The sequence below is a fragment of the Macrotis lagotis genome, chromosome 1, assembly GCF_037893015.1.
Source record: "Macrotis lagotis isolate mMagLag1 chromosome 1, bilby.v1.9.chrom.fasta, whole genome shotgun sequence".
Taxonomy (NCBI): Eukaryota; Metazoa; Chordata; class Mammalia; order Peramelemorphia; family Peramelidae; genus Macrotis; species Macrotis lagotis.
Genome location: NC_133658.1, coordinates 377451916 through 377464400, shown reverse-complemented (window position 1 = coordinate 377464400; position 12485 = coordinate 377451916). Strand labels below are relative to the sequence as shown.

Here is a 12485-nt window from a genome sequence, read left to right as displayed (position 1 = left end):
TTCTTAAAAGTGGATAGTTAGGAAAAAAAAGACTTAAAAAAAAAAGTGGATAGTTAGGAGTGACTAGGTGGTGCAGTGGATAGAGCACCAACCCTGGAGTCAGGAGTACCTGAGTTCAAATCCGGCCTCAGACACTTAATAATTACCTGTGTGACCTTGGGCAAGCCACTGAACCCCACTGCCTTGCAAAAACCTAAAAAAAAGTGGATAGTTAGATCCTCATGAGTGGCAGATCACTTTAGGGTAATGGTTTTTTCCTCAGGTGGACAAAGAAACCAATACAGAGAGCCTGACACCATCACCTACTGTTGTGCGGCCCAAAGACCGAAGGATGGGCAACCCACCCCCTACACCATTTGTCCGAGGGAGCACTATCATCCGTTCTAAGACCTTCTCTCCTGGGCCTCAGAGTCAATATGTGTGTCGGGTAAGTAATGATTAGTGAGTGCCATTCTTTTATTTCTAATCTCTTTTACATCTGCATTCTTATTGTCACTATTTCATTTGAGTTCCTTCATGCCAATACTAGTTTAATAATGTCCTAAGTTTTTGTTCCTTCCTGAAAATCTCTCCCGTCTATCCCAATCTATATACTATTTTCAGATTACTTTTCTTAAAATATTGCTCTCATCACTTCAAAAAAAAATATTTAGTGATTCCTTATCTATAGAATGAAATCCAAACTTCTAAAACTGGTATTCAGGGCTCCTCTCAATTTCCAAGAGCCAACTCTTGTTCACAGAATAAATTTCAGGATTAATGAGAACAGCCCCACATTTACTTTATATTGACATTTCTCTTTCAGTTGAATCGAAGTGATAGCGATAGCTCAACCCTATCCAAAAAGCCACCTTTTGTTCGAAATTCCTTGGAAAGAAGAAGCGTCCGAATGAAGAGGGTAAGGAATCACTTTGAAGTTATTCTTTGGTTCATTGCCTTCTCATCCTTGCCACCATCCGCTACATGATGTCATATGAAAATGTCTTTCACTAGCAGCCAATAATGTTGTAGGATCCAGTAGACTTTATCTTAACAAGTTTTCAAATAACAAGAGTAGGGGAGAGGATACCATGGATGTATTAAGAGTTGACATGACTTACTTTATAATAGCATCAACCTCTAATTAGGCAAAGAAGTTATTCAGGGGGCAAATTTGATAAACTCTCTCCCAGCTCTAACTTCTTTAGCCCCTTGCCTAGTGTCCTGTACTGAGTAAATGATGTCCAGCTGGCTGACCAATTAAGGCTTCTGACTTTTCTGCTGCAGTAAGGAACTGGAGCTTCCAAGAGCCTCTCAAAAGTGGTGAAGTACAAAAGTATTTTTTGCAAACCAGCTAGAAAATGACATTGAAAGTTGACAGCCTATACTTGAAAAGGATGAAGATTCCTTCTGAGAAAATGAGTGCTTGGAAGTAGGAAGAAAAGAACTATTCCAGTTCCTTGCAAGTCAAGTCTGGACTAGATTATAGAGTGGTTTTGCAAATGCAAGAAACCCCAGGTGAATGTCCGATAGTGTAGAATGGTATGAAGGGAAAGGATTTGCAGCACCCAAGGCCATGTTTCAACAAAGGGACTGCAGAGCTTTAGATTTACAACTAGAGCTGAGGAATTAATCAACAAGCTTTATTAAAAACCTATTATGGTCCAGGCAATGTGCTAGCTAGGGTGATGTTCATATATAATTACAGGTATTGGTACATAAACAAAATACCTCTGACAACATCTTTTTGTTACTGGGAGAGTTGTGAAAATGTGTGATGGAAATGGAGACTATGGAGCATTCATAGGCTATAATTGATTGGGTTGCTAATGGGCTTCCCAGGTACTCTTGTGTATATATACACATAAATTTAGAGGTATACGATCTGTAGATGTAGATAATAATAAAAAATACAGTGATTTAAATATATTTTATTATATTTATTTAATCAATTAAATATATATATATATATATATAGAGAGAGAGAGAGAGAGAGAGAGAGATTTAGAAAAGAGAAAATATATATAGCAATAGAGGTGATGTAGATAGAGATCTAAGCTAAAGATATAAAGAGATATGGATGTAGTTACACATAAAGTAACTTAACTGAATCTATAAATGAATTCAGGTGACCAGCAATGTCACAAGTCTGTGGAAACTCTTCCCTGGTTCTAAACAAGATAGTACATTCCCAGAGCAGCTATCCATTCTTCATTCTTTTTTCCTCTAAATTATTTTCTCTGCTCTTGGAGCAGAAGGGGAAGTCATAATATATTGAAGGAAATTTAAGGGGGTTGGGGAGAGGCATGACATTTATTGTACTTATCCAGAAAAGTTCAAGGGCCCATGAATTTATGCAGCACTTGGGGGTAGACATACAACCTAGATTTTCCAAGGACAAATGGGTGACTAAGGAAAAAAGGAGTATGGGCTGCCCAATCCCTGAGCTTCTAGAAGAAATGTGGGTATTTGGACTTTCATTAATTGTTCTTAATCAGAGCTTGGCCAAACCAATTTCTAATATTTTAACTCTGTTCTAAAAAGAAAGGCATTGGGTTTCTTCTTCTGAGAATTTTACTCATGACATAGAAGTATGATCCTGGACAACTCACTTAAGCTCTGGAGCCTTAAAAGGAAGTTAGACTAGATAGCCTCTGAGGTCCTTTCTAGTTTTAAATTTCAGATTCTATGATCTCTGTCATCAAGGAGTTTAAAACCTGGTGGGGGGAGAAAAGAAACATTGAACTACTTAAGAGATCATAAATAATTTATTCAGAAATCTTCCATGAAACTTCCATGAAGCATGAAATACTGAGGGAATTTAAGATAGAGGAGTGGTCAACACTGGTAGAGATTCATCAAGGAAGACTTCCTGGAGAAGGTGGGTTTTATGCTGGTTTTGAAGGAGAGACATGTGGATTAATGAATGGGAAAATGAAATCATAGGAATGATATAAGCATAGTGGATTGTTCAAATTATAAGTTTTATTAACCATCTTTTCTATTTCAGCCATCATCTGTCAAATCCCTCCGAGCTGAGCGTCTAATCCGCACCTCATTAGACCTAGAGTTAGACCTGCAGGCTTCAAGAACATGGCATAATCAGCTGACACAAGAAATCTCGGTGCTGAAGGAACTGAAGGAACAGCTAGAGCGAGCCAAGAGCCATGGGGAAAAGGAGCTTCCTCAGTGGGTCCGAGATGATGAACGCTACCGACTCTTACTGAAGATGGTAGAAAAGAGGGTAAGTGACAAGATTGGGGGAAGTTCTTGTCTAATGTTCTCAGATTAAATCCTTGGATAAAATTTAATCTTCATTAGGAATGCTCACCATAAAACCACTGTATTCTATAAAAGAAACCTTAGGTGGAAGGTAACTAAGGCTATGAGGAATTCTCTTCTGTGATCAAATAGAATGTCATTTACAAAAAAGGCAAGCAAACTTGGTGCTTTTTGCCCAATTGGGGGAAATTATTTGTAAATGAATGAATGAGGAGAGGCTGAAATTTTTTATTAATAATGTACCAGGCTGATCAGGAAGTCCTATAATCAACAATGATTGTTCCAAAGGTACTTAATTTTGAATAGATATAAAAACACATGCTGTGGGAAGTCAGGCAGCTCCAATGGCAATAAACTACACAACTATCTCCATAGCATTTCCCTTAACTGGCCCATATAACATCATATTGACAAAGGATGTTCATAATAATATTTGAAAGGGAAAATCATTGGTGTAGACAATAGATCAGATGTCTCTGAGACTGGCCCAGATATGAGGCTTTATTCATACTTTTGAAAATCAAGATTAGAACATAATTATAACCAATTCCCCTGGTTCTGACGCGAAATCTTAGATCCAGTGTCTAGGTATCTTCAAGAGACAAGAAACTAGCATAGAAATTTTTATGTTTGGGGTTTTTTTTCCAATTTTTAAAAATATATTTAAGGCAATGGGGTTAAATGACTTGCCCAAGGTCACACAACTAGACAATTGTTAAGTGTCTGAAGTTGTATTAGAACTCAGGTCCTGGGCGGCTACATGGCTTAGTGGATAAAGCACCATCCTTGGAGTGGCCTTGGACAAGCCACTTAACCCCATTTGCCTTGCAAACCCCCCCCCAAAAAAAAAAAACTCAGGTCCTCCTGACTCCAGGGCCAGTGCTCTATCCACTGCACCACCTAGCCACCCCAGAACTTTTTATGTTGACAAAGCCATACTTTCGTGAAAGGTTCTTCCCACTTTGTGGGAATCTAACAGTCAAGGGAAGAGCTTAAGGTTCAAGATGACAGGTTGGAGGATTTTAGAAATAGAAGTATGTGTGTCCTGCCTTAAGATAACTCAAAAATTAAAAATTTAACGTTACAAAACAATCTTGTTTTTAAAACATTTATCTAATACTTTAGATGATGACTAGATATATAACAATCCTGTTTCTTTGGTAAAACATGAATACACCTGTTAGTAAATTAAAGGTCAGATGGTTGGCAAGTGGATAGAACATTGGGCCTGAAGTCAGAAAGAGTTGATTTCAAATTTTAACCTCTATCTTTTTTTTTTAAATAATAATACCTATCTCACAGGATTGTTTTTGAAGAGTTACTATTTATAAAAGTACATAGCACAGTGCCTGACATGTTGTTGTTCAGTCTTTCTTTCAGTTCTGTCTGATTCTTCATGATCCCATTTGGGGGTTTTCTTGACAAAAATACTGGTTTGTCCTTTCTTGTTCCAGCTCAATTTACATAGGAGGAAACTGAGGCAAACAGGGTAAAGTGACTTGCCCAGGATCACACAGCTAGTACACACCTGAGGCCAGATTTGGCCTGGCATTTTATCCACTCTGCCATCTAGCTGCCCTGCCTGGATAATAGTGGGTACTATATAAGCATTAGCTATTATTGTTTTTTATTAAGTTGAAGATTATAGAAAAAGGAATGTGGTATTTTTGTTCAGTTGTTTCTGTCACTTCATGTCTGATTCTTCATGATCCCATTTGGCAAAGATCCTGCTGTAGTTTGCCATGAGCTCTTTTTTTTTTTAGGTTTTTTTTAGGTTTTTGCAAGGCAAATGGGGTTAACTGGCTTGCCCAAGGCCACGCAGCTAGGTAATTGTTAAGTGTCTGAGACCAGATTTGAACCCAGGTACCCCTGACTCCAAGGCCGGTACTTTATCCACTACGCCACCTAGCCGCCCCTGCCATGAGCTCTTGATTCATTTTACAGATGAGAAAACTGAGGTCAACAGGGTTAAATGACTTGCCTAAGGTCACACTAAGCTAATAAAGGAGTGTGGTAGTGTGAAAAGAACATAACTTCAAGAATACTAGATTATAAAGCCAAAAACCTGAGATTTTCAATTCTAGTTTAAATCAATATGGTTCCTTTAAAATGACTCCTATGAAAACTTGATGGGTCTAGGAATGCTTAGCAGCTTGCCACCTCAAAGAGAATAAAGAAATAGACCTGAAGTGAGGAAGATGAGTTCAAATTTAGCCTCATTCTCTTACAAACTGGGTGATCTATTATTATCATTGCACTAACAGGTGCTGACATTCTCAGGCTCACCAAGTCTCCATGGCAACAATTGAAGGAAGAACTATGTTCATATGGGATTTTTTGGTTTACAAAGTATTTAATATACATCAGCTTATTTGATCCTCTCAACAACCATGTAGCACAAGTATTATTATCTCCATTTTATAGATGGGGAAACTGGATGACTCAAAAAAATTACTTGCCTCACAAATCAATCGCATAGCTTGTAAGGGACAGACTCAAGACCAGAGCCCAGATCTGTTGTCCCTGACTCCATTGCTCTTTCCACTTATACCCCAACTCCAGGCTTAAGTCCCATACTAAAATAACATTCTTTTCCCAAATCTCAACTTCTTCATCTATAAAATGGGTATTTGATTTAATTTAGCAATTATTTGGCTATTTAATATAGTACTTATGAGTAAATGTATAAAGTACTATAGATTCCAGGACGAAATTAAAAGTACAATATTAAGAATGCTCACACTATTTATACCACAGAGTGGTTGTATGGAAAATGCCTTGTTAACAATTAACTGTTTTTTTAAATATGAAGTGGTGATGATAGTGGTAGTCAGTAGTATTAGTAGCAATAGCAGCAGCAGCAGCAGCAGCAGTAGTAGTAGTAGTAGTAGTAGAAGTCAGGACAAAGCAGTTGTACCTCTGTTTCGTGCCTATGGCCAAAACTAGCAATCATTTCTGTGAATCTCCTTCCCACCTTCCCAAATGTTTCACTCAATCTGTCTCATTTCTTTCTGTGACAGCACAGGTCAATTCATTGACCTAGATAAATCCTGCTGATCTAACATGTATTTTGTACAATGTTATAACTTACTCATTTTTATTTTGAATAAAATTCATCACAAAAATAAATCATTGTGGAGTGTGAGAAGTGCTCAAAAATAATCTCTTCCATCACACTTGGCCTCTCTGACCACAGAAGCCTCCGTACTTTATATTAAAATGAATTCTCCTTTCACTGACCAATCTCTAGAGGTGTTCTGGAGTCCCCAAGTTAACTAAACTATTGGAATTGCTTTGCCCTGCAGGCAGAGAGGGCCGAGCACAAGGGTGAGTTACAGGCTGACAAGATGATGAGAGCCGCAGCTAAGGACGTCCATCGGCTACGGGGACAGAGTTGTAAAGAGCCTCCAGAAGTACAATCATTCAGGTAGGAGAAATGATACCCTATTTCAGCACTCAATCTCTCAATTTCCCTCTCCCTAGCTCTTTTTTTTCCTTTCCTGCTTTTTTTTTTCTGAATTTCTCTGATTTTCCCCTCTTCTTCATTCCCCTTTCTTCTTTAATCTCACTCTGTCTTCTTGTCCCACTTTCTCCTCTCCCTATTTCTCATTGGCCTCCTAAACAGAGCTGGCTCTCAGTAACAGATGATTATCTGTTGCCAAGTCTTCCCTGGTGATGTATGAGCCCTTGCATGCTCTTCCCCTGGCTGGCTTTATCAGGTCTGAGCACAATGCAGCCTAATTTGTCAGATGCTCTTGTTTAATGAATGAACCACCTGCTCCAGCCTTTATTATTACATTTCTATCACTGGTAATTGTGGGGGATTGGCTGAAGAGGCTGAGAGTGATAAATTCAGTTTGGGGTGATTTATTCTCACTGATCCCTTCCGGCTTCACAAATTCGCAGCCCTTGTCTCAGGGTGGCCAGAACACTACTTTGAGAACACAGGGACATTGCCTTGGTAACATTTTCCTGAGATGTCTGACCTTCACTATGGACTCTGGAGTTGAGATGACAAACAGACTTGTGACATTGCTTAATCTAGTGGGCCCTTTCCACTAACCAACAATGATGACATTCTCTCTAGGGAGAAGATGGCGTTTTTCACTCGACCCAGGATTAACATCCCAACCCTCTCTGCAGATGACGTCTGATTGCCAGAAAAGTATTTTCTTTGTCCCACTGGGCATGCACCCACAATGTGAACAGTTGGGTGCAGCTAGTTATTTATGTGGTGTTACATGAAGGTACCCAGTCCCATGCACAGTAGAGCTCTTGTCAGTTTGAAGATGAACAGGTTTTTGTTTCTGTTTTTAGTTTTTGGTTTTATTGTTATTATAAAAACCAGCATTAAAATGACAAGATTGTATAGTTTGTATATTTAGGAATGTATTTTTGGGAAAGAAAATTTTAATGAACTAAAGCAGTATTGAGTTGCTGCTCTTAAAATCGTGTAGGTTGTGTTTTTTTTTGGTTTGTTTTTTGTTTGTTTTTGTACAGCTCTACCTTTTAGAGATCTTACTGCAATAAATACATTTGGAGGATATGGAATCCTAAAAGGATCTCCTGCAGATATCAGCACAGCTGGCTTTTCCTAGTCATGTATTTTGTACAATGTGTAAAAAAAAAGGGGTGGGGGGAAGAGAAATAACAATGCACGGGAGCCATTTTGGGGATTCTAAAGTGCCGTCAATGAATCTTCGTGAGCTGTGACGTGTTTGCATTTGGCTGCATGATGAAGAGAAAAAAGAAGGGTGGGCAGGGCCTGACCTGATTATCTTGGCCCATACTTGAGACAGGCTGACCCACCAATGCCAGTCTCATGCCCAGTGAAGCCACTCAGGTGAGGGGAGGGCTATGGGGAACTATAATCATTTTTAATCTTCATCAATAAAGTGGCCTTTCTGAATGAATCTTTTTTTTTGCTCCTTTTTCCTCTTTTTTTCTCCCTCACTCCTACTTCATCCAGGTTAAATTATTACTGCTTGACCCCAGTTTCCATTCATTTCTTTCTCCTATATTGATAGTACTTTTATTTTTATTTCCTCCTCTATATTCTTATCATCTCCACACATTAAATATACTCACATAGAGGTAAGGATGTTGCTGATATACATAGTTGAAATACTTGATCCCTGCCCTAATCAGAAGGGAAAAAAAAAGCACAACTTCCCCCCTCAAAGATCCAGGCACTTTAGTTATGACTTGTTTTTCCAACTAAATATAAGAGGAGAAACCAAATCCAAATTCAGGTGACTGCCATCCCTAGTCATTTCAGTAGCCTCTAAGCAATGATTAGTCTCTGCACATACTACCTGATGGTATGTACTTGCAGTCCTAGAGGGAAGAAAGCCACATTCCCTAGCATCAGTCTCAGCTTAACATCTGAAGCTTTAGTCCCATCCTCTTCATACCACTTCCATCCAGCTTGCATTGCATTTTCAGATTGCTCATCCTTATCCAAAGGGATAAAACTAATAAGCAGTAGAGTTGGAAGGAGAACTGGCTCTCAGCTTCATGTCCTTTCCTTTGTAACATGCTGCCCTCAACTAAGACTTCATGGAGTCCTTGCCTGGATTCAAATGTCAGTGGCCCAGTTTAGCAATGAATATTGTTAAGTATTTTTGTTGAAACTAGATTGTGAGCTCCTTGAGGAAAGGGACTGTGTCTTATAGTTCTCTTATGTCCTACATAACATTCAACTCCAGAGCTGGAAACAGAAGACATTTAATAAAAACAATGTATTAGTTGAATCTGATCATCTGACACAGTCCTTCCAAAAAACCCATCTCATATTTGGTTTTTTCAAGCATGAATCAGTATATGCCCATTCCCATTTCAGTCTGTAAAAATTAATTTTAAATGCCCCTGTGCTGACATTTTAGAAATCAGAACTGGAGCATACTTTCAGTCCTAACATCTTTAGAGTCAAGAAGAGCAGAGATTCAGGAGGTAGAAGGGAAATGCTGCTAGTACAATCTTCTGGTGAAACTCAAAAATGTTGTGTTACTTGCATGATGACACTTTTTAAGGCAAAGAGATTCTTTACTCATATATTTGCCCCACTGAAATCCCCTATCTAAGCATGAAACTGCTCTTCGAAGAGGGGTAGCAGTTTCTGGCTCAGATCCTTAAGATACTGAGCAAAGCAGGATTTTGAACAGTTGGTACTCAAGAATATGGCTGTTTTAGTAGTGATTCTTGTCTCAGAAACCTCACATCTTGCACTTACCCTGAGTGGAAACACTAACTTGATTTTTAGATTTTAATTAGATTTCTAGCTTGAAAAAGACATAAAATCAATCTGAATTTGCCTCATTCTCCTAAGCTGACAGTTGCCTTTTCAATCACATATCTTTTTTGACATGTATTCTGTTACTTTACTATGATTCAAAAGGAGACCTAGGTTACTTGGCAAGTATCATGTTGCCCAAATTTAGATGTAAATGACATTTGAAAAAAATACTATCCAAATTATGAATTATGATTAAAACTCCAGCACAGAAATGTCTGATTTGTTTAACTTGTTCTCTTTTTGTAAGTTATTTAAATAGCAAACAAAGTCCTAGGCTGGGATGAATGAAATAAATCTTCATATCAGCTCTCCTGACAACCTGCCTCAGTCTGATTCATATCCTTCACGATGTTCCACTTTCACTTTGAAGTGTTACTCCATTGGCCATGGAGGTGACACAGTTTTCAAAGGCAGTATCAGTAGAGAGCAGGTCCTACTTACACAGACTTAAGAATGTAGCCAGTTATTGTTCAGTTGTTTTTCAGTCTTGACTGGACTGACTCTTCATAACCCCATTTGGGGTTTTCTTGGATGATGCAATGATTTGTCCTTTTACAGACGAGAAAACTGAGGCCAACAGGGTTAACGTGACCTGCCCAGAGTCATACAACTAGAGGCCAGATTTGAATTCAGGAATATGTGTCTTCCTGACTCTAGGCATTCAATCTACCTAGCTGCCTAAGAATGTAGACATAATACTGAAAATAATAAATGATATTTATATAATGCTTACTGTGTGCTAGATATGCTAACTAAGTACTTTATAACATCTCAATTGATTAACATGGTTGTCAAAGAACCAGCCTAGCTAAAATTGAAGATGTTTACAACTAGTTCAACAGCCTCAGACACTTAATAATTACCTAGCTGTGTGACCTTGGGCAAGTCACTTTAACCCCATTGCCTTAAATAAAAAAATTTTTTTAAAAACCAATTCAATAGCAAATAAGACAATAAGGTGTTTTCTTAGTGCATTTCACTGGCTTTTACTAAGTTATGCTATAAAAGGGTTTAGAAAAGTAGGGATTACAATTACAATTCCAACCTGCTAGTTTTATCTGACTCATCAAAGCCATAAATTATTTTTTTTCCATCCTTTATAGGTGCACTTAAAACACAAATAGATATAAAAAAATACTACTAATCACTCACATAAAAAATTTTTTTACATGATGGTCATTTCCAACTATACCCACCACCCCCACAGACACAGTCACAGAGACTTCTTTTATACTAAAGAAAAACAAATAAAAGCAAATGATATATGATTGTATCTTACAGTTCATGTGACATTTCACACTCATTGTCCCAATTCTTCAAGAAAAGGAAGGAGGTACATTTTTCATTTTTTCTGTAGAATCATGATTAGTGATCACATTCATATTGCACTTTATTTTAGTGTTCTTTACTGAATCTCTATGTCTATTATTTTCATAGTTCTCCTTATTTAGTCCTGTAATGGTTCATGTAAGTCTTCCTATTTGTCTGAATAATTAATTTCTTAATAATATTCTATTATACTTATGTACCATAATTACTTCTTTCCAATTGATAGAAGCACTCTTTTATTTTCAGTTTCTGGCTACTACATAATGCCCCTGTGAATATTTTGGTATATATATATATATATATATATATATATATATACATATATACACACACATATATATGAATACATATATACGTATATGTACACGTGTAAAAACAGACACTGCATACACATATTTACACACACACACACACATCACCAGTTTGACTACATCTGCCCTCAAGATTCTAGGGGTACTTGAAGGATATTAAGGAGTTTCTTCTCTTATTATTTCATCTTGAACCTATACCAGTTCTCTCATTCTTAGGTGTCAGTATCTAGCACTCTAGTTCTGTTTATTAACCCTATATCAATTAACTTTTACAAAGGGATATTTCAAAGGTAAAGCAAAAGTACAAACATTTTCCCCAAAACTTTGGGAATATACACTCTTCCCTACCCCATCCTAATCTTTAAGGGAGTGAGTTTAGATTTAGTAGTTTCTAAATAGCAAGTGTCCATAAGCAGTATCTGTCAGATGAATACTTGTCTCAACTATCCTTGAGTGATTATTTCTAATAACAGCTGGCATTTATAGTTCTTTTAGGTTTGCAAAGCAATTTACAAATATCTCATTTTATCCTCACAGCAGCTCTACAAGGTAGGCTCTGTTACTATCCCCATTTTACAGATAAGGAAACTAAGGCAAACAGTGATTAAATAATTTGCCTAAGTCACACAGCTAGTAAGAATCTGAGATCAGATTTGAGATAGATCTTTCTGACTCCATGTCATCTACCTGTGTGATGCAGTGTGTGGAATACTGGACCCAGAGTCCAACTTCAGAAGTGGCTCCTAAAAGTTGGTCCTTGCTTCTCAGGGATTTGATGCTGGGATGGTTATAAAATTCAGACTCTGGGATGCTGCTCTCCTGATTTCTCAAAATCTACAAGATCAGTCTCAAATTCCTTCATCTAAAATAGAAAAGAGCAATGCAGAGGCAAAAGGACTGACTCATCAGAGATAAGGTCAAAAGGCAGCCTCCTTAGTCTAAGTATCAAACTCAAAAAAAGAGGCCACCTATCTATATATAATGATCCTAACAGGCTGCATATTGACTTAGAAGACCTTATATTAACATTATTTGTTTCTTAAATATTCAAGTAGCTGCATTTTTGATACCTTTGTCTTACACCACGGTCTCTCACCAAATGATTTTAGCTGAGTCAAACCAGGATCAAATACCTAAAGAGAAAAAAATATTCAGTAGAGGCTCTGATCACTAGAATCATTTCTAAGGCATCACCGTTTATGACTATACAATCAATCAGAAAGGCTTTCTCTAAATATATAGTTAGCAACTGGAACCAGTTAGCAGAATGCACATGCTTATTCAAATAT

General features: G+C 37.5%; 1 protein-coding gene across 1 annotated transcript in view; it reads left to right on the top strand.

Moving 5' to 3' along the window:
• The window catches only part of WWC1 (WW and C2 domain containing 1), a 142826-nt gene extending 134652 nt beyond the window's left edge, over positions 1–8174 (top strand). The window contains exons 19-23 of the mRNA XM_074212465.1: positions 263–427; positions 806–898; positions 2990–3223; positions 6567–6688; positions 7349–8174. Coding sequence (XP_074068566.1) covers positions 263–427; positions 806–898; positions 2990–3223; positions 6567–6688; positions 7349–7415 — 681 coding nt within the window. The 3' untranslated portion in view covers positions 7416–8174. The remainder of the gene's footprint in view (positions 1–262; positions 428–805; positions 899–2989; positions 3224–6566; positions 6689–7348) is intronic.
• Positions 8175–12485: the final 4311 nt, after the last annotated feature.